This window comes from Pleurodeles waltl, chromosome 8, assembly GCF_031143425.1.
Source record: "Pleurodeles waltl isolate 20211129_DDA chromosome 8, aPleWal1.hap1.20221129, whole genome shotgun sequence".
In the NCBI taxonomy this organism is placed as follows: Eukaryota; Metazoa; Chordata; class Amphibia; order Caudata; family Salamandridae; genus Pleurodeles; species Pleurodeles waltl.
In genome coordinates, this window is record NC_090447.1 from 1,355,970,218 (window position 1) to 1,355,993,656 (window position 23,439).

At 41.2% G+C, this 23,439-nt stretch overlaps 1 protein-coding gene across 1 annotated transcript in view; it reads left to right on the top strand.

Moving 5' to 3' along the window:
* The window catches only part of LOC138249226 (matrix metalloproteinase-20-like), a 93,113-nt gene that overhangs the window by 18,230 nt on the left and 51,444 nt on the right, over positions 1-23,439 (top strand). The window contains exons 2-5 of the mRNA XM_069203202.1: positions 14,144-14,385; positions 20,006-20,154; positions 20,247-20,372; positions 21,629-21,790. Of these exons, the coding sequence (XP_069059303.1) occupies positions 14,144-14,385; positions 20,006-20,154; positions 20,247-20,372; positions 21,629-21,790 (679 nt within the window). The remainder of the gene's footprint in view (positions 1-14,143; positions 14,386-20,005; positions 20,155-20,246; positions 20,373-21,628; positions 21,791-23,439) is intronic.

Below are 23,439 nucleotides of genomic sequence, written 5' to 3' on the forward strand. Positions count from 1 at the left end.
TGAATGTTTAAATATTAAAATAAAAATAGTGTCAAAAAGCATTAAGCGCCAGACCAGGCCGGGACCTCGGTGTGATTTTAGGCTAGATTGGATGGCAAACCCAGATTCATCCCAGTTGGAAGTTTTACCTTTTGACTTAGGGCTTCGGCAGATGGGTTACTTCATCACAACAATGTCTTATGGGATTTAGATTTCAGTGTACGGGATATCCTTCACAACGGTGATGGAGTAACCTGTCCGCCGAGTTTTAAATCAGGACTTTATATCTCAAAACTGGAAGCCCAGAATCTTTAGTGAGCCAGGCAGCAGGCATTGGCCAAGGAGGGCCCCACAAGGTTGTATAGCTGTTGGACAAACTTCAGGTGAAGCTGTTGGTTTTTAGCAAGAAACGTGAGAGCAGGAGAACTTTGATTTTTAGCCCAAAGAAGGTCTCTCACCTGTCTAATACTTGTGGCACCTTCACCTGGTCAAGATGTCGCACCTTAAGTCACTTTTTGGAGAACGGATTCTAATAGTGGGACAAGACTATAGCTAAAGAGGGCTCAACGAGGTGGGCTACCTCTATGACGTCTTGCTGAATCAGATTTACTGGTGTGGAAAAGTTCCAAGTGATAAAAACCCGAATGTCTAGCCCAGCAGCAACCACCCCAGTCTGATCAGTTGGACAGGTTTGTTCCAGTCCTGTGGAGGTCTTTGCAGGCAAAAAGTTTCTAAGGCTCAGGTTTTCAGGGGTGGTAGTAGAAGTCCACTCAAACACAGCCAACTGTTCCAGGACCTCAGTAACAGCCCTTGAAGACAGGACTCACTCCAGCAGAGGCTAACAGCATAGTCCAGGATAGATCCAACTTTAAATGGGATCCCTGTTGTCTTGATGTAACTTCACAGGTGGTCAACCTTGTGACCCTTGAGTTCATATCTTTGTTCTGGGGACAAGAGAGAGTGGGTCCAGTCATTTGGGGCTCTTCTTAGGCCTCAAACAAGTGTTCTGAGAATGGTACAGGGGATGCCACATTTGTGTCTAGCACCAGCTTATGGGTAGGGTTGTCGCCTAGCTCCATTTTAACTAGTAAAGATAAAAGTTCCCTGGGGTTACCCTGCACACCTTTGCTGAATTTACTGTGTGCCCTGCTGCAAACAATTCCACAGTATCCCTCTCTGTCTAAATCCAAGATGGTGAAATCCTTTTCCTCTCATGCAGAACCTGTGTGGCCACCACAGAGGTGTGGCATGGGAAGTGAGCAACTCCTTCTCTGTGGTTCACTTCAGACTAGTTCCTCGGCCGATTTCTCCCCACTACAATTAGAGTATGCCTTATTGAGAGGACTAAGAAGAGGTCTGTCCAGGTGTTATTTTACGGGGAGGACTTTTGAAGTTAATTAAACTCCTAGGCACTTCCCAAATAGTCTTCCTGTCAGAAGAACAGAAACCTCCACACGCACAGGCTTTTGTTTCAGCTCTGGGAGCGGTTTTCACATCTCGTTCAGGGCTTGCACATTCAGAGTGTTGCAGCTAGCCGCAAATCCTAATTAGCCTTCAGAGGCTTTAGGCAGGGGGAAGGTAACTTTCTAAAATTAACTTTTCTTTACTATTTATTAGAAATCCAACTCCATCAATGAATCTGGCTTTTAATAAATATTACAAAGAGTCCATGAAAGAACTTTCTAGGTGTTTCCTAGCCAAAGATAGCATTATTACATGTAATAGTGCATCCCATTGATTCTCTATGGAAAAGCCAGACTTGCTACAGTTAAAATGGCTTTCAGGTGCTAGTCAATGTAAGGCCATGTACCTTGCCTTTTAGGCTAAAAGGCCTATTCAGAGGTGACATATTAATGTTTAAAAGAAAGTTTTAGACTTGCTGAAATTGTTTATTTTGACAGGTGAAGTTGCAGTTTAAAAACCTCTTCAGTTAGGCTACAACTATGGGCCTGAAGCCATGCTTTACATTGCCACTGTAGTGGATGGCATAATAAGCACACTATGGGCATTTAACTTACAGGCACCCTTTCTACTATATACTATAAGCTTATAGGCAAGTTGAATATGCTAATTAGGTTTATGCCAATTCTCTCTAGAGCCAATCACTTTTCTTATACATACACCGTGCAGCTCACTTATGACTTTAAATTCCACACCACTGGTACATTTTACCTTTGCTGTGCTCGAACGTTAAATAAACCAATTAGTTAAAATCAATGCACAGTAACTGTTTTAGGAATAAAGTACACATGCTGTGACATTGTTTAGCAGTGTCATAGTACACTGAGTCCTAAAGCCAGCAAACAAAACCAGCAGAAAATTAGGGAACCACCGAAGATGAGGGAACTGTAACAAGAATTATGTTATTTGTTACAGTTCCACTCTTTGGAAAACCATTGGTTGCTTAGATCTGACCTTTTATGATTTAGGTACCATCTGCCAGAGCAAAAATACAAAATAAATACCGTCAGTTGTGCCAGATACTCGTACGCTACAAAGGAATGAGCCTATGTATCTCTTTTCATGTATGTTCTTATTGACTAATGTCAGTCTCCTGGTCACAGCAGGAGATGTCTGAATAGCACTGTAGTTATGAAAAATACATCAAAGAGCACCTAGTACAACCCTTACCAATTAAGCGGCCAGAAATAATTGTGTGTGTTCTTCAATAATGCAAATTAAGGATTCTGACACCCAGAGAGGTTCTCTATTAGCCCAGTATTGTAAGCACTGAAGAAGCAAAGGAGTTTTGCAGTGCAATTTTAGCACAAGTCATGAAATCATATTTAACGTATCCTGCAAAGTAAGGCTAAGGGTCCTATTTGGAGTGGGGCAGATGCAAGACACCTGTCCAAAAGTGGCAGATGTCTCTTCTGTCATATTAAGATGGCATTGAAGTCACTAGCACTCTAAGTACAGCAGGCCGTGCATCTGCACATTTCTGGCGGATGGCCAACTGCACCAAACTCTAAATAAGGCCCAACTGTCCTCATATTATATCCACATAAGATGTTTTCTGTGCATTGATATTAATATGTTATTTTGCCATGGTGCTCTGACACTCTTTGAATTTAACAGAAGCTCCCGCATGGTGCCCTTTGCAAGATTGCTACCTGCTCTAAAAGATGACAAATTACTCTAGGCCGCTTGCTTCCTCATCATCAGATCACATATCTTTAGACTCAGAGCAAGGTTGCCCTTGACCATCGTAAATCAGCGGGAGATTCCCTCTATTCCCCAGTTTCATAAAAGCTGCCATTTTGATAAGAAATCACTAATGCATCATCATGCTTTGTGTGCACCTCACCAGCCCCTGTAGCATCTAACTCTTCCACTGTAGACACAACGTTGTCACCATCCCAGAAGCAAGCACAATCTGATGTCTCTCATGACCATTCCAGAGAGCCAGAGATTCGTCAACTTGTGCACCTCCTGGCAATGATCTCACTGCACCGGCCTTAGCTGTTTACTTGCCAGGACTGAGTTCCTGGGCACACACGGAGCCAATTCTAGGAGCATCCTCCTTTCTAGTGCTTGATACTCCTTAGGGTAAGTAGTGCCTACTAATTTTTCAACATATAGTACACCATCAGTAAACCGAATATTTTGAGATAGATAATAGTAATACTATTTTTACAGAATAGTTAAATGACAAAAATGGCATTAGTAGACACTAAATAATCTTTCCTCCCTTTAAATTTAAACAAAAAAAGACTCATGTGTGTTCTTCGTGACACGTATGGCGTGGGGCGTTGAGCCGTAGAGCAGCCATTTGATTATTTTTAATTTACTGTTCTAACATGTCAGGCAGCTATGTTAGAATTGTAAACTAACAGTATGAAAAAAGCGAGAAGTGTGCACCAGCAAAAATAAAGGAAGTAAATGGCACTGTAGCACTTTGCAAAATAATCAAAAAATAATTCACAATGGGAATAAGATAAGGAGAGGTGCAGGAAGCATAGGAAAAGAAGTCACAAGAGATTGTGAGGTGGGGGCGAGAAACAAGGGAAAGAACAGAAAAACACTTGCACTCCAATAGCGTGCTGAATATAAAGAAAAATAAATAGTCTCCTCAAGTGAGCAATTAAAGGTATACAACTTGTCTAATCGGAACAACGCCAGACAAAAATCTCCAGGGTCACACAACACAAGAATATTTATCGCCATCAAATCAAGAGGAGACGTATGGGCAGGAGAACAAAGCCATGGGCAGTGGGCTAACCCAAAGTCCACTCTCAGTACATGTTCTGAATTGGAAAAAATAAGTCTGTCAAAAGACATATAAATCAGTCTATACTAAAAACACATTGGGTACTTCTTCTTTACATACATTACCATCATACAAACATGGGCCTGTGTCTTCCAGGTTTGGTTTAGCCAGCTAAATTGATCACTTCTAATCAAAACTGCATCTAAAGACATGCCTCTGTGGAGATTAGTTACCAGTTATTAGTATCGAGAAAATGCTCAGATCCTGAAATAGCACTTATTAAGGGGGATCAACGCCACTACCAATATTTATACCTAAATATTTTCCATAAAGTTGTAATGTTCTAAGACCACCCTGAGGTAAAAATGCAAATTACGAATAATGCAAAATATACCTCTTAACTTTCCATCAAATTTCCCTTCAGAAAGAAAGGGGGACTATTTACGGTGAAATTAATGTAGTTATATATGTCTGACCCTTCAAGTAGCTCTTGTTGGAAGATCAGAGTAGAAGGAAATACTCGAGGCACACACCTCTTCACAAACAGTTACGAAGTGAAAAGTACAGCTGGTTGTCTAAGTTGTTCTGGGTCGTAGTGATTTGTAAACGGAGCAAACTGGAACACAGGTTGAGTTTTCACTCTCTGCTGCATTATGACTGACGCACTAACACTGCTGTAGGAACACTTTTTAAAAGAGCTTTTTGCTAGCTAAGTGTGACTTTTCAGTGTGTACATTGTTTTTTTTTGTTGTTTTTTTTGCTTCATTGTATGATTAATTGCAGTCTTCACAATAATAAAGCAAACATTACAGTGTAATAAATACCTTAAAACTAGGATATGGCTAAAAAAGAAAACAAAACATTCACAAATCCCTCCACAACACTGGACCAGCCTACCTCAATGAAAGAGTGAACTTCCACACTCCCACTCGTCTCCTCCGCTCTGGTGACCTCGCCCTCGTCACAGTCCCCCGCATCCAGCGCACCACCTCCGGAGGCAGATCCTTCTTCCACCTCGCCCCAAGACCTGGAACTCCCTCCTCACCAACCTATGCAAGACCCAGGACCTCCTGACCTTCAGAAAACACCTCAAAACATGGCTTTTTGAATAGTAAAATGGCATACCCCCCGTTTTGTTCCTCCACCTCCCCCTGAGCGCCTTGAGACCCTTGCGGGTGAGTAGCGCACGTAAAAAAAAAAATGATTGATTGATTGACCTAATGGGGAAAGCCGAAGGGAGGTAAAGTGCAAACTTGGCCTTGAGGTAGCGGTATTATAGCAACATGCCAGGTTTGCCCACCTTATCCGTACCTCTTAGTGGAAAGCAAGGGAGTAAGAAATGGAAGGATAAACCTAGAATGCAAGTTCAAGCCATCACTACATTTCAAGTTCAAGCCAAAATGGCAGTAAAAGGAATAACAGTATTTCAAGCTGAAACCTAAATGTAAAATGCCTTAATGTGGCTGAGTCCAGTCAAAAAAGTTCTGGTAATAGGAGTGATGATAGGTGGCGTACTACGGGTACTGCAAACTCTTAGCCAGTCCCCTAGTATAGAAAAATATTCTGCCATTTTTGCTAGCTCCATTGGGATATCACATGTATAAATATAAGTGGCACGTCCCTGCGAGTTCTTAGCTCACAGATTCTCAAATTCGTACATACACAGATGACAACTTTGCTGCTCCCTGCTTTTAGACTTCCAGTGTGCTCGAAATTCCCATAGTGGTAAAGCCATCTAGATCATCTAGAGTATATTTTTAAGGCAAACCTGCCCAAGGAGACCTTCGTCCGCGGCTGAAGAGCTACAGCCCTATGTGAGTGAAACAAACCCGGGGTCCCAAAGGTGGGCATAACTTCTTGCAAGGAAAGCACTTTGTACAGTTTCCTTCCATGCGGTTTTAAAATGCACTTCCACTGATGATAAGTTACCACTATGTGGATAGAGAGTCCGAAGTTCAAGTTCAGGGAGCTAAAAGCATTCTGCAGCTACTTTAACCAGGGACTTGACTGTGCTTTGAAAATGGTCTGTGGTGTGTTTTTCATTGTACCTTCTGATGCAGAGAGACTTGGTGGTAGTATTTTACAATGGCCATGGTGCACTTGAATTCTTGGTGAACCAGTCCAACCTCCAATAGCAGCAAAGTGCGTTGTGTGTGTTGTGGTAGTGCAAACATTCTCCTGTAGGCTGCGGACTGGCCCTGATCAAGAACAGTCGATAGCATCCCAGGAAAGGCAAAATGCCCATAATGTGCAGCCGGTAGCAATTTAGCCCGAATGACTATGCATATTCCTTGTGTTGTAGGACTGTGTAGGTTTGGATGGAGTTGTGCCAGTGGAAATGTTGTTTTTGCTGCCTTATCCTTTATTGCCCTGGACTATTAGAGTGATTTACTTGTATCAGACAGCCAAACACCCAGGTAGCTGTATTTACTAAGCGATCCAAGGATCCGCCTCTGTTATTTTTTTTTTTTACGCTGGTCAAAGATCGGAACGTTGTTTTTTGCTGCATTCACTGTTAAGCAGTTATTTGTAAAAGGAGAGAATGCTTCTATTTCTTATATTGTGATTCACTGTTTAAGCCCTATTTCATTCTTTTCATTACTGGGTTAGCTCCTTCACACAGGTTGAAGTCGCTGCTTGAACTGCCAAATGTATGTTAATTTCAATGATCAGAGGGTGATGGTCACTTTCTGCACAACTTTGTACTTGAAAATTCGTGAATCTTTCATTTAATTGTGTTCTCGCAAATACATAATCCAAGGTAGAGATGTTACTAAACGTAAAGAGGCTTCCCCCGTCTAGTTGACTCTGTTGGTCGCAAGTGTGCACATTGAATTCATTTATGCAAGCTTCTAAGATCACCTAATGGTAATATTTCTCGGGCCCGAGGGCTCGGTCAAATGTTTTGTGTTAAAGTCCCCAACCAAAAAAACTTCATAATCAGGATACTAATCAAGAAGGGTTCGATAGTGCTCACAAAAATTGTCAACAGCCTTCTTCCTATCTGCAATGCAATTATTAATTTAAATTATTGGGGAGCGCGGGTCACTTAAGGTTAAGCCAGATAATTCCATTGCCTGCATGTTGTTGCACCAAGTATTAATCTCCCTTATTCTAAATTGTAAAACAGGCGTTTACGAAGATTGAGTGATGTTATGAATTGCGTAAAACCCAGGGATTGTAGGTACCTTCACTTCCTATGTTTCCTGTAAGCAGATCAGATCGCTAGTTAAGAACTCGAGAGCTTCTTTTTAGTAGGAGGCAGCAACCATCCAGCTTATCAGTTTGATAGGTTATCTGGACTCAGATATGTCCTTTCATCTCATGTTAGATGCCCAATATGCCTTCAGGATTCAAGTTCACGACAGCCGATAGGCAACTCCAATTGGAATCATGTCCCATGCGGAGTCCTTTATCATGGATATCCTATGTGGGTTACCACTCTTTATGTGTGACACATGCATTTGGGTTGAGCAGATTGGTTTATGCATTTTAATATGCTCCTCAGTTCAATGGGTTCTGAAATTCTAGCCCTTTGTGGATTAATACATGTGGGTATTTTTCCCGAGTGGGTTGAATGATAAGAATTTCCCAATCTTCAAACAACTTGTGCTCTTTCCATATATTATTCCTATCCTTGATGTCTCGCCATATAGTTACAGTGGATTCTTTTGTGCTGATATCAGGTAGTGTCTTGAATTAAAGGGTCACAAAGTGATCAGAGGAAGGGTATGCCAATGATGGAACATTTTTAGAAGGCATATTATGTTTGATCTGTTCAAGGAAAAGGGCTCCTTGTGAAGTGAACTGGGGTTTGAAAATCAAGTAACTGAGCTTTGCAGTGTGAAGTTTCTAGGGGCTTCTTGTCCTCAACGCTGTACAAAGTGACCTGCATTAGCTGCTCTTGTTGTCCGATGCATGGGCAGGTGTTGGAATGCTGAGCCTGGTCGGATATGGCCCTGAGTTCCAAAACCTACCTACTTCTACTTTCATCCAGCCCCGTGCTTGTGAGCCTCTGATTTTGTGGGCTATGTCACTTCATTGATTGTGAGGCTACCTCCATCGTTAATGCTATCCCCAGTGTATGTTGGTGGTGGTGGAGGGGATGCTTCTAGCGATATGAGGCCTTCCAATATGTTACTCGGATCTTGGTATCTTCTCTAACTGGGAAACTGTATAAGTCTTTTTTTTTGGCATGGTCCTATCTTGCCTGCCCTCTTCAAAGGGTACATTGGCCTGGGAGACCTCAGTGAGACTGTTTACTTTCCTGATGTATGTCTGTTGGCGTATCAAGCTCCTAGTGTTTCTCCTTGTGGTTTTCCTAAGCCTTTTCTTTTTCCATCAGGTTACATGTCTCTGGCTGCTGGAAGTCCCACTTGTGGTCTTCGTGCAGATTGTATTTGCGGAGGACCTATTTGTGATGACAGCTTCCTGCTCAGTTGATGCAGAGGAGTCAAAAGACACATTTTGCATAGTTGAGTCGTATATTTCGTCCATTTCTATGTCCTTGTTATCCTTGCTAAATAATTGCACGCCCGGTCTCTGTTGTGTTGCTGTTTTTGATCTATCTTTTTTATAAAATAAGTGTTTTTCATAGTTAAGCTGGGGCCCGAGTGAAGTTATTCTCCTGGGTCCGGTGGAACGTGTTCTGTATCTATGCTGGTGCTGTAAGGTGACCCTGAATGTTGCTAGTGATTCACTAGTGTGGCAAGGATGTAGGTTAGGGTACTGAGATTGTTTACAATTGCTTCACAAGTACATGATGCCTTCCTTCCCTTGACCTTAAATGTTTTTCTCGATGGAATCACACTCCCATGTGACTGATGTTGTCTGTCACTGTGTGCTTAAATGTGTGAGCATTCAACTTGTTGTTCAGGCTGTGATCATTGTTTGAGCTAAAGTTTGTATCAGATCCACCTGGACCTCCAATTTATGACTGCCATATCAGGGCATTAATTGCATCCAGTAAAGTATAGTTTAGAGTTGTCAGTATTAAGTCACTGAAGGAAGATGAGATACGCTGGGCATTTTCCTGAAGCTGGGTATAGAATACTTGAAGGTGCTTTCCCCTATGGCTGCAGGTGGTTCAAACGCAGTTTCTTCCTTTTCAGTTATGCTGTGTCCATCACACGAGGCCATCTCAAATGGCTCCTCCAAGAGCTTTTCAAGTGCTTCCGGGTTAAGTGGCTGTGGTGTTCCTATGTTAGTGTCAGTATTTGGAGTACTGGTGGTTTGCTGAGCTACTGTAATGTCTGGTGGTGTTGAGTACCCTTGTGCTAGATTATCACAGTCCCTCTCCATGAAGCTTGACTGCTCATTGGCGGCACAATACAGGGAGTGCAGAATTATTAGGCAAATGAGTATTTTGACCACATCATCCTCTTTATGCATGTTGTCTTACTCCAAGCTGTATAGGCTCGAAAGCCTACTACCAATTAAGCATATTAGGTGATGTGCATCTCTGTAATGAGAAGGGGTGTGGTCTAATGACATCAACACCCTATATCAGGTGTGCATAATTATTAGGCAACTTCCTTTCCTTTGGCAAAATGGGCCAAAAGAAGGACTTGACAGGCTCAGAAAAGTCAAAAATAGTGAGATATCTTGCAGAGGGATGCAGCACTCTTAAAATTGCAAAGCTTCTGAAGCGTGATCATCGAACAATCAAGCGTTTCATTCAAAATAGTCAACAGGGTCGCAAGAAGCGTGTGGAAAAACCAAGGTGCAAAATAACTGCCCATGAACTGAGAAAAGTCAAGCGTGCAGCTGCCACGATGCCACTTGCCACCAGTTTGGCCATATTTCAGAGCTGCAACATCACTGGAGTGCCCAAAAGCACAAGGTGTGCAATACTCAGAGACATGGCCAAGGTAAGAAAGGCTGAAAGACGACCACCACTGAACAAGACACACAAGCTGAAACGTCAAGACTGGGCCAAGAAATATCTCAAGACTGATTTTTCTAAGGTTTTATGGACTGATGAAATGAGAGTGAGTCTTGATGGGCCAGATGGATGGGCCCGTGGCTGGATTGGTAAAGGGCAGAGAGCTCCAGTCCGACTCAGACGCCAGCAAGGTGGAGGTGGAGTACTGGTTTGGGCTGGTATCATCAAAGATGAGCTTGTGGGGCCTTTTCGGGTTGAGGATGGAGTCAAGCTCAACTCCCAGTCCTACTGCCAGTTCCTGGAAGACACCTTCTTCAAGCAGTGGTACAGGAAGAAGTCTGCATCCTTCAAGAAAAACATGGTTTTCATGCAGGACAATGCTCCATCACACGCGTCCAAGTACTCCACAGCGTGGCTGGCAAGAAAGGGTATAAAAGAAGGAAATCTAATGACATGGCCTCCTTGTTCACCTGATCTGAACCCCATTGAGAACCTGTGGTCCATCATCAAATGTGAGATTTACAAGGAGGGAAAACAGTACACCTCTCTGAACAGTGTCTGGGAGGCTGTGGTTGCTGCTGCACGCAATGTTGATGGTGAACAGATCAAAACACTGACAGAATCCATGGATGGCAGGCTTTTGAGTGTCCTTGCAAAGAAAGGTGGCTATATTGGTCACTGATTTGTTTTTGTTTTGTTTTTGAATGTCAGAAATGTATATTTGTGAATGTTGAGATGTTATATTGGTTTCACTGGTAATAATAAATAATTGAAATGGGTATATATTTTTTTTTGTTAAGTTGCCTAATAATTATGCACAGTAATAGTCACCTGCACACACAGATATCCCCCTAACATAGCTAAAACTAAAAACAAACTAAAAACTACTTCCAAAAATATTCAGCTTTGATATTAATGAGTTTTTTGGGTTCATTGAGAACATGGTTGTTGTTCAATAATAAAATTAATCCTCAAAAATACAACTTGCCTAATAATTCTGCACTCCCTGTATATCTGTGCCTCTGCTACACCTTTTGGCTCAGGAATGCCCACCTTGCTGGTGCTCAATACGTATTATGATGGTCATAGTAAGCCCCATGTGTCGCGCTGACATGGATTTTAACTGGTGTTGTTGTGCCCCTACCCCATCAGGAGTTTGGTACCCTGCCATGTCCTTTGGGCAAGGTCTCATTTTCGGACATGATCTTGTGTGTCGCCTAATTTTATATCCCATAGTACATGCAATGTGTGTAGGCTCTGGATATGTAAAAGAAGTTATTGGTGAAGGAACAGCTTCATCATGAAGGACTCACCGGAATAAAGTGTGATGCTTGGCCTTGAGAAGTATCTGCCCAGGTGTTTTTTTCAATGTCACCAGTCACTTTTGTACACACAGATGGAGATTGCTTTTCTGATGCTTCCTGCTGCATTGTTGCCATGTTTGTCTTGTTATTCTGCGTGATCTTTCTGCGCACCATGGTGTTGACTCTACAATGCTCATACACTACCATGCTCAAAGACCCTGTGTGAGATTTTCCAAATTGAAGCAAAAACTAGGTACTTACCTCTCTGTTGATCTTTCGGTTGCAAGGTTTGCCATATTATTGTGGCTTCTCTTACAGCTGAGGATTATCTTGGCATTTGGACCGGGGATGCCTTGAGTGATCACTAGCAAATGCAATCTCTGGTCAATCAAGAGCATTGGCTGGATATATTGAGGCAGGCGGGCAAGCAGGGCACAAATAAAGCAGGCAAAATCAGACGGAGTCAACCATGGTGAGGGTGGTATCGACCACAGTGCCAAGAGCAAGCCGCACCAGCCTAACACCGGCTGCTTCTGTGCAATGGGGCAGTGCCGCAGCCTAGTGCTCCTACTGCCTTTCAGCCACAACCTGCGCCTCTCACCTACAGACCTTACAAAATCCTCACCACCATTGCTGGTTGCTGGCTGCTTGCTGCTGGTGAAGACATTGGTGGCAGTTGACCTTTGGCCTTAATCTGACGTAGGAATAGTGTAACCCAGTGGTTCCTAACCTTTCGACTTCTGTGGACCCCCACTTTATCATTACTGGAACCCGGGGACCCACACTGAATCATCATTAGAATCTGTGGACCCTCACCGAGCCATTACTGAAAGCTGGGGACCTAATCTGTTAATATTATTTCATTTTCTAAGCAGTCACGGACACCCTAATGAGGCTTTGCGGACCCCCAGGGGTCCGCGGACCACAGGTTGGGAACCAATGGTGTGACCCGTTCTGATTCAGTAGTACTCACATTTGGTAGGAGGGGCTGCTCTTAGCTTCTGGTACCCCAGCATCCTGCTTTCTGCCTGACTGCCTGCACGGTCCATTGGTCTGCAGCATTCCCACAAGGGAGAAAGGGAGATAGGGCGGCCATCACCACGGTGGCCATAGTAGTCACAGCGGCAGCAGACATGGCCTTCCCAGGCCGCCTGCTCCGCTGCCATCATTGTGGTAAGGCAGAAGGGGTGAAAAGGAGAGGAGTCAAGTAGTGAGCAGCAAAGCCCGCATATCACCCCCCATCAGACGCCACCACCACCAGCGCCAGCTGCCAGAAACCAGTTTGTATATTATAACTGTCACAATTTGCCAAACAATTCTCTAATTCTATGCAGTGTTAAGCATTTTGTAGTAAGGTATGCCGCTGACGTGTGAACCACAAAACGCCATTCACATCATTATTTGCATGCCTAATTCTGGATTAACTGAAACACTGCCAAATTTGCTGCACAAACTAGAATTAAAAATTCATACATCATTGCTAATATGGCAGGAACAGGCAGCAAAACAAAAGCCTTTTATGAGCACGGAAGATAGTTTTTCTGGAGTACTCTTTGGCTCGGAAAGTCCAACTCTGAATTAGTAAAAGTGCAAAGATTGAACAGTCCTTTCTATTTGTGCAATTTGTATATGTCTAGTCCCTCAAGTTCTTCATTTCGTACCCATTTTAGAAGTTTTGGGGCCAATTCAGAAAGGTATTTAAGAGTACATAAAAGAGTACTATGGGAGGTTTTGGGCCCGATTTAGAAAGGTATGTAAGAGTGCATAAAAGAGTACTTCGGAGAACTTTAGGCCAGTTCAGAAAGGCATGTAAGAGTAGATACAAGTGTATTACAGGACTTCCGGGGCCAGTTCAAAAAGGCATGTAAGAGTACATACAAGAGTACTACAGGATGTTCTGGTGCCACATTCAGGAAGGCATGTTAGACTATATAAAAGTGTAATACATGAACACTCTACAATCAATTCTTAAATGCCTTTATGAATCGGCCCCTTTGCATGCATCAATATGAGCAACATTTGTTCTTACTTTCTATAGTCTTGTAACCTCTATAAATCATTGCTGAAGTTGTATGCGTTCCTCGCACATGGGTAAGTCATTACAGAAAAACAAATGGTAGCCCAAAATGAGCAATTATTAGCATTTTATGAATGTGCAATGGTGTTGTACATTAGTGGTGCTTCAAGTGATAAAGATGTTATAGTGCATATGAGAAGTAGCAAACGTGATCTACAGTATTGTCAATTTAAAGATGGTTAATAGCAGCTGTAAGTTATATTCACAATAAGAGAAAAGTGTATTAAAACACATTTGTCTGCAGTCTACAAATCACATGAATACAGCCTGGAAAATTGTGAGCGTTGACGTTTCAACCCAACAAGGTGAGTTACTAGAATGATTTAGATGCCTGGGTCTTCATCAGGATTCAAGATACTGAGGCCCATATTTATACTCTTTTTTTAGCTGCATTTGCGTCATTCTTTTATGCTAAAACGGCGCAAACTTAAAAAATATAATTATATTTTGAAAGTTTGTGCCGCTTTTGCGTTAAAAATGAAGCAAATGCGGCGCTAAAAAAGTATGAATATGGGCCTGAGTGTGAAAAAAGAGTTAATTATTGAGAATGTAACTCCAAATGATATGCTTGTGATAAAGTTGAAACTATCCACCAAGTATCCAAAACAATTCCCCTGAAAATAGAGCTGCTTCATTCATGCAATCCCGATAACAACCATCAGCAATTCACTTTTATTTGTCTTTAATAGGAATATCTAGAACATTTTTACCACCTGGGAGAAGATTTGGCAAATCGCACTAAGAGGAGTGCTGATTTTATGCAAACCAGACTCAAGCAGATGCAAGCTTTCTTTCATCTAAATGCAACTGGAAAATTAGATTCTCAAACCTTGAAAATTATGAAATCTCCACGATGTGGAGTTCCTGACGTCAGCAACTACAGCCCCTTGGGTCAACAGAACCTCTGGTCCAAGAATACGCTGACTTACAGGTGAGAAACAGAGTTCATTTCATATTTACAAATTCAGCTTCCAAAAGATTACAGGAGATCCTTTTAATATAAGCAGCTGTTCAGATTAATTACACCTTCATCACAGGATGACCATTTGCAGTGAGCTGCAGAAACATCTGCTTCATAAATATCTATGAGGCAGGTGTGTTTTTGAGACTCCTGTGATTGAATGGGCATGCACAGATGAATTCCTGCGATAGTCCACATGCTGCAGCCTTGCAATCACATTCTTTATATCCCAACTTGTGAAAGCTACCTTAAAACAAAGTTGGCATTCAGTGAAAAACATCACAGGGAACAGGCAGTGGGTGTTCACCTGGACCACTGTCTTCTCCACCAAATGCCAAACACGTATATTAACCAGGTGGAAGCTGTCCTACCAGAACAACTTCTACTTTGTGAATGGGATATCAGCCCGTTAAAAGAAAATGGCATCAGATCAATAGTTTGAGAATGCAATTACAACCACATCCCACTGAAACATTATATTGCAATTTAGTAGGAGGAGTGGGATGCCCCTTTCACAATCCTTCCTCCTTGAGTATTGCAATCAGTTGCAAAGGAATTTTTTCGAGCGGGAAAATAATTTTTGATGTGCCATGTGTCCTATGCACATTGCAACATGCCCTTTTTTGTCCCCAAAGCATTTGATTTTGCAAATCAGAGTCTTTGTGAAGACACAAAAATCTTACTACATTGGGCCCACTGTTGACTACTAAGTTAATAATTTTCTATTGAATGATTAGCCGCAAGTATGATGCCATGGATGTGATTTTCTTAGGGTTTTGCCCTTAGACAACGGGCCCTTCTGACATTCTCACTTAACTCTTTATTATAAAATATTGCAGTGTTGATCTGCAAGAAGCCACCAGCCATTCTACCAGTTACAATACCCACAAATTAAATTTCTCCCATTGATAAAAATGTCTTACAATGTGTGAAACCTTTTTGTTTCTTTTTTATAAATATTAGTGTTTTGAGTGGTTGAAGCTGAGCTTACCACTGCTAATAGAGTGATTGAAAGTCTGGATACCCATTTACCTTTGTGAGTGCAAAAACAAATAAAGGCTGGGTTTAATCTCAACTTTTCTTTCATTGAAATGCAGTGAGCTGTAGACACTGGGACTTCCTTGTTTGAATGGCCTACCTTCACATTGCCTTTCAAAACTGTGCTTCTCATTGCTTACACAATGTTTATTGTTATCGCTGTGTTTCTAGCACATGAGCCTCTTTGAATTGTGCCACTTTTCTTTGCTTTCTACTATTTTTTTCTGATTTGTACCATCCTGGGACTACCAAACTAAACTACAGAGGCTCCTCGGTTATTCTGACGAGACTTTACCTAACTGTGCATCAACCTGTTCAGTAAGGCTTCCTTAAAGTTTTGCTCCAGCTGACTTTAGAGTTATATCTGACAACTAGCTCCAAACAAGACATTGAAGACAAACCATCTAAATCTTCAACTTACCACTGACAACGTGAAAGTGTATCTTTAAATGTAATTTTCTCTCAGCAAAGCATGCACCTGTTATGTTTTCTCTCTACACCTCTATGTTTAAGTTAGGTTACGAGAACCTTGATGTTTCCCTTTCGCTCATGTTTTACCGCAAGTGCTCATAAAGAACATGGCTAAAAGTGCTGTGAGTGTGGGAACATTTAACATTGTATCAAAATTGTCAGGCATCAGCTTTAGCACAAGAATGCAGTACGTATGTAAGGCACCGGCAACTAGGAGATGGTATGGCTATGATAGAGCCTGTGGCCCTTTTTCCAATTCTGGGGTCCGATTAATCTTTTATTCTCAGTTCTGAGGGGTGAAGAGTAACCAAATTCAATTTCATCAACAGTTTGTTTATAACCCAATTGTCACATAATAACATTCAGAGTCAATTCATATGATTAAATGGGTTTATTACAGACTCAAAGTCAATGTTACAAAAATGAGTCTCTAAACCATAGTATGAACATTTAATATCATAAAGGAGAATCAAAGTGTTGCACAATGTTAAACCTAGCTAGCATATACAAGACTAAAACTTAAATTGCAATGATACAAAAGATAGGTAAAGCATATGATTCTTGGTCACTAGAACCAAACTCTCCTCCCTAACCATTTAAACCAAACTCTAACAATCCCAATACCAAAATTATTTGGGACCAATTTGCAAACATAAATTCAGTATAATATTCTGTTAAGAGAGGGTTGATGGCATGAAGCTACACAAAGTTCGAGATCTACACGTCAGACGGGTCCATTCAGCTCTAAAGATAGGAAAGGGACTGAATCTTCACAAGATGATAAAATCACAGTTGAAACTTCTCGAATGAAACCCTAATTAAATGTAATTAGAAGTTACAATTTACACCCCCTGACGCATACCATCTTGTTACTCATTGGTCTAAAAAAAAAATCAAAAGCGTTACAACTTCAAAGCTTCCAGAACACTCTTCTCTCTGTCCTTGTATGGTTTGTTCCATGCTTTCTTATCTTTCACACACAATGAGCTTCTTCTTGACTCCATCCCCGCTCCTAACACCTGCATCTTGAAATCAACATTTAAGAAAACAACTCCACGATGAAAGTTAAATAGAAAAATACAATTATATTGTGGAGGCCTACACTGCAGCAAGTTAATTAAACATAAATCTATTTTAAAATTACATAAATTCTAAACACTACATATAAGAACATACAAGAAGGGCATGCAAAATAAAACTTTTAAAACGTTAGTCTCAAAAAGGATATCCACAAGATGTCTATTATATGCCATACAGAAAGATGCACTCCAATCACATGCTTTGCATTGCAGGAATTAAATGAATCGTATTAAATGTTACACAAAATATGGCCACCATCTTGTGACCACCAGAAAATTATCACCCCTTCAAGTTCTTTTTCCCAGAGACGCAGTGGCACAGCCACGCTACGCTCTTTCAGCTATTTGCCCTCACTGCTTGAGACATACCACTGTTGCTGTCAGCCCTGCCATTTTCTGTCATAAAAGCCCCTGCCTTTCCCTCCATCCTTCAGTTCTAGGGATGCAAATGCTAGGGCTATTGCATGGGGTGATGCAGTAAAAGGTAGAGGGGAGTTGGAAGACTCAAACAGGGAACTGCAAGACAGATAGAAGCTCCGAACACATCTACTATGTACTCCAGGTGTCAGATTTTACTGTCAGATATTGTCCTATCCAGTTGAATTCAAATACAATATTGTGTCAAAAGAAAGGAGTAGATGGTTATGTAACTCAGTACACTGTGGTGTTTTTCTACCCCACCAGAGGTATACAATACTTCTAGAAAGTACCAGGCAAAACAGATTATTGAGTTTTGCTATTATGTATGAGTGTATGTATGTCTGTATGTATGCATGCATGTAGGTATGTTTGTGTGTGGTATTTCTATAGGAAAAATTGAAGCAAAAATGCAGCAGAGCCCTGTACATGGTCAAAGACGAGCATGATGTCAACAAGAAATAGAAAAGGAAGCTGGGTTGTGGACGGTTAATTCACAGTTATGTGGTGTTTAAAGAGGTGAGTTTTCAAACTTTTCTTAAATAGGAGAAACATAGTGGAGGTCCTGATGGATAATTGGATGTTGTTTCAAATCCTGGGTGCATAGATTTAAAATGCCTTCTGTCTATTTTTTTTCTCATTTTTACACTTCTTAGTCTGTACTCTGATGGAGGCCTGGCAGTGGGTGTGCCAAGAAAGACTAGAGATGGTGAGCTTGTCTACAAGGTAATCAGGGGTGTGGTTGTGATGGCTCTGTAAATCATGCAGCTGGTTTTCAAGATGGTATTGGCTGGCCAGAGGAGCCAATGGAGCTCCATCAGCATAAGGCAATGTGATATTTCTTCAGGACCTGGATGAGATGTGCTTCACTATGTGGGGTGGCTCAAAAGAGTGCTAGCGTGGAGCCTTGGAGACCATGGGGTAGGACATAACCACCTCCCAGATGCAAGCGCATACAGGCTTGAATAGCAGTCCTGCAGTCACTTTCTGGAAGAAATGGTTTAACTTTCTTTAGAAGAGAGTGCTGGTACCAGGCCTTCATGGTTTTTGGCAATTTGTTTCCCGAGGGTCAGAATGGTGTTCAGGTTAAAACCAAGTGACTTGATATTCATCAAACGTTGGTGCTCAAAGCCATCAAGTTCATGTCTTTGAGCCAGGTTTGTACATTTTCTTGTTTGGTGTTCTTGGCAAACAACAGGAAATGTGTCTTTGTTGAGCTTCAGGCAGGTGCTGGACATCCAGGTCTGGATGATGTGTAAGCAATGTTTGGGGCATTGGATGCCTGAAGCAGAGACTTCTTCGAAGCAGAGTTGTGTATCATTGGTAGATTGGTAAATCTTGGTGCTGTTATCTGTAAATAGAGCACCAAGTGGAACTATGTAAGGTTTGAAGATGACAAGAAACAGTATGGAACCCTGGGATCCTCCACAGGTGATAGAGAACATTTGTGATCTGAAGGTGTTTATGGAGACAAACTGGCACCACCTGTTCAGTGCTTTGGCAGAGTGAACCCTTGCCCTGATGCCCACCCCTTTGTAAGGATGTTCCAAAAGATCGCCCACAGGCTTCAAGAGAAATATTTGCAGAATATCTTTTCTAGGAGATGCAAGACTGATTGAGGTATATTGATATGTTGATTTCTAGAGACATTTCAGAGATTAGTGTGTGACAACTAAATAGGGAACAACATAGATGCTAAATATATTCTAATCAGAGTTTTGTCTCATTCATTTTTATGGCTGATAAGCTTTACTTCGTTTCCTGCACTTGCATGAATGTCCTATTTAGCACAGCAATAAAATATACACATCACAAAATATACCTATCAGTGAACTTCACTTGGGCAGATTATTAATGAATTATATGAGCTCCCACTCTTGTAACATCAAATGAGGAGACATTAGGCAAGGTCCCTTTCCATGAATGTACCGACTATGTTGAATAGCATCCCTGTATCCATCAGGAGTGCCCCACCTCTGCTTTAATTTAGGAAATAGGTGAAGACACGCCTGTTTAAACATCAATCTTTTACAACATGGAAACAGCCTCCTTCTGCTCCCATACCTACATTAGCACCCAATCACTCATTGACTGTATCTCTGCCTTTGACCCAATACAGCCCTCCACTGCCTTTTGACTACTTTCACTCCATTCACATACATACATACATCAAAACAAATGAACAAACACATATAGTAACATCTAAAAGTAAGCTAGAGTAAATTTGCATGATGCATAGAGTAGTACTGCTAATAACTATAGGAACTACATGCAACGCATGTTCTTAAATTGGATGCAGAGGTAGCTTTATTTTTGAAGTCACTCTGTCAAGAAATTTTCCATGCTTTCCATGAACTCTTTTTCCTGGCAATGCACTGTAGTTTTGAATCATGTGTTTGAAGATGGTGGATATGTATGTTGTGTGGACCATCTAACCACATTTCAAATAACAATTCAATTGTGTAGATTTTTATCAGTCTTGTAAAACGATTGTGGAAGTTGAAAAGCACATACGTTTCATTGTCTAACTCATGTTAGTAAACCTGACAAAATTAAATTATTTTGCATATGTATTCTTTCCATAGCGTATCTTCCTACACATCAAGTCTACCTTCTTCAACAGTGAATTCAATTATTTCTTCAGCTTTAAAAGTTTGGAGTGATGCCGGCCCATTGAGCTTTGTTGCTACCAATGTTGGAAACGCTGATATCATTGTCAACTTTGCTAGAAGATGTAAGTGTGAATATTTGTTGGAGAATGTTTTTTCTCCCTTTGTTCTTTCTAAAGTTTTTTAAAAGCCTTCTTCTTCTTGATTCCTATTGCAGCTCATGGTGATTCATACGCCTTTGATGGACCAGGAGGCACCCTGGCACACGCATTTGGACCAGGAGTTGGTATTGGAGGTGACACACACTTTGATGAAGATGAAAACTGGTCAACCCAACGGAACGGTAGGTAGCTTGGAAAACATTTGTCGTAGGTTTACTTGTTTTCCTAATACAACCAACATTTTGTTGTATTGACTAAAAGGCATGTTCAATATGGCGGTCCTGGCTATAACAGTATTAGCGCTACTGGCAGCAGTTATGGCCACATTTAAACTATCACAAAATTGTGAATAACCTGTCTTATGTTTTGAAGAAATTGTTGATTGAGTGCACGTGCATATTCAGATATGCACCCTTACCCAGTAATCATAGTGTGTTATCAGCTTTTCAACATTCCAAGTTAATAAACATTAATTTCACCATCATTCACAAATTCTCAGTACACACACATATGTGCACCATCTTTCATTAAACCTTAATGTATTTTAATGTTGCCCCATCACTCAGTTTTCCTTAGTGAATTTTCACATGTGCACCACCATCTACAAATCATGAGTGCTGTTTCAGACTTTCACACAAATGTCTTTAGTGCCAGTCCAGAATTCCTTCATTACTTAAAAGCCTTGCCTGAATGGCCACATTGTTATAATTATTCAGGACACTTCAGATAGACAATGGTTGAAGTAAACCAGTCCAAGCAAAACAAATTCAGAAAGGGAACTGACCCATAGCCCATTCGCTGGACATCGAGGATTCCAAAAGTTCTTGGCTGTGCCAGATCTAAACATTTGCTCAAGGAATCAGACCTTCTAACAACTCGAAACCATTGATAAAAGATAATCGTTAGGGAGGTATCACTAATCAATATTTATTTCATGCGCTAGTATGAGCACAGTGCTTCGTAATTTTTTGAACTCGCAAAAGCATTTTCATTCGGCGATTAAGAGGCGTCCCTGTTAGTTATTCAAGGTTGTATGACTTTGATAATTAATAATCTCGTTATTGTTCCATGATCCGAGTTGGTTTGCAGATATTCAGTACAAGCATTTAGGTTTTCTGCAAAGACATGAACATTTTATCCACTTGTGTTTACGTAACTCACAAATCGATATGTTTAAATAATATAATATTAACTCCATCATTATGCACCAGGTTGTTTGATTAAGAGTCATGGATGACATTTCAATGACGATGGCAGATTTCACCATAATGCCTTGTGTAAAATAGAGCATACAATTATATGCTTTAAGATTAATAGGTGCCAACACAACGCACAACTACAGTGTCTGAAAAAAAAGTTTTTATGAAAATATAAACATTTGTCACAGAACGTGGCATGTGTAGTTTTAATTGGTTTAACTTTTCATTTTTCCATGCAGGATTTAACCTATACCTTGTTGCAGCTCATGAATTTGGCCACTCCTTGGGACTGTCACATTCGTCAAACCCTTCATCTTTAATGTACCCAACATACCAGTCACGCAGCACAGATGGTTCCCCACTTTCAAATGAGGATGCGCAGATGGTTCAAAACATGTATGGTATGGTATCTATACATATATATCTGTGTGTGTGTGTGTGTACGTAGGTATATATGTATGTATAAATATATATATGTGTGTGTGTGTGTACATAGTAAAAACCTATTCATAAACTGTCTACATACTGCTTAGAGGTGGCCAGAATATTCCGTTCTGCCCACAGAATTGGCAGAATTTTGGCAACTTCATATCACTCTTGTAACACAGAGTTCTCACAAAAATCTGTCAATTGCCACATGGCGGAATTTATTCCCATGCACAGCTCCAGAACGGTAAATTGGCGAGCATGACCAAGATTTGGCTTCTCCCAGTGGGGTTTCCGGTCACTAGGAGTACATCTGGTGACATTTTCCTGACACTGGTAATTACAACAGTTTGCGGTCAGAAGGCTGCTGTTGGAGTAGATCTACTTGAGTTGCAGTAAAATCAACTCAAATATCCGCGCCCACCAGTGCTCCGTGTCGTGGTGTGCACACTGTTTTTAGTGCAGGGTGCATTACTGTTGCTAAATCACAGTGTAAACAATGCAACATGCTTATTCCCGCCCACTTGCGGAACTCCATGGAATCTTACCGAGCTTTTATGTAACCCTGCGGAATTCCACTAAGTCAAATTCCGCAATCTCCGCTCACCCCTAGTAGCTCTCTTCTGCCTTTTAGCTATGTTCCTTCTATTAAAACAGCACACACATGCATACATACAAGATCACAGGCAGGGAATGCAAACAATTTACTCGATGGAGAGCAGAGGGAAGGCTGGGTTCAGAGAGGAGACTTTTATGTAAACGAGAAGTTGCTCGAAACTTTGAAATTGTGTATATACAGCTGTCTCCTAAATTTGCTGTGGGGCATTCATTACGGACATAGAAACATCGTTCTAGATCATCCAAACATAGGCTGGGTGAAGGCCTGGTTCCTGAATTATTATTTTTGTCATTTCTTTGTCGTAGGTCTGGTGGTCACTTTTCTGTCGGAGTGACGAGAGCTGGCGGAGGGAGTGAGTTTGGCAAACTGATAGAGTGGGGTGCCATTAGTAATGGCTTTGCAGATAATGCATTTTTTCTTGAGAGAATGTGGGCTGATAAGTGGAGCTTGGGGGTTGTTCATCAGTCATTTGGGTGAATTTAATCAAGCTGTTGGTCTGCAGCACATAGAATGCTCACCTGAGGGACTGTGTAGTGTTTCTGAGACCAAAGAGAAGGCTGTTCACACCTTCCAGAGTGAGAGTATGGGGACTTGGATGGTAGTTCTGAATTCACCTTATGGGGTTGATGTTTGTACTTTCATTAATAAAGATTGCTGGTACCAGGCCATCTTGGTCCAGTTGGTGAGGTGTTTTTTGAGGGTGAGATCAGTTTTGAGAGTAAATTCAGATACCTTGACATCGATTTTTACACTGAATTTAGGTGACTTCATCTTCTTCAACAGTGGCTATTGGTAATAGTTGGTAATAGGTGGTGGCTATTGTATTTGAGCTAGGTTTGCATTAGGTGCTGAATATGAGGAATTAAGTATTGAAAGGCTTGGGGTTGAAGGTCATGCTATACATCCAAGCCTGTATATGGTTCAAGCAGTCCCTGAGACATTACGTGTTGACAGTAGAGAACAAGTTCATGCATATTTGTGAATTAGCATTTAATTGGTGAGTAC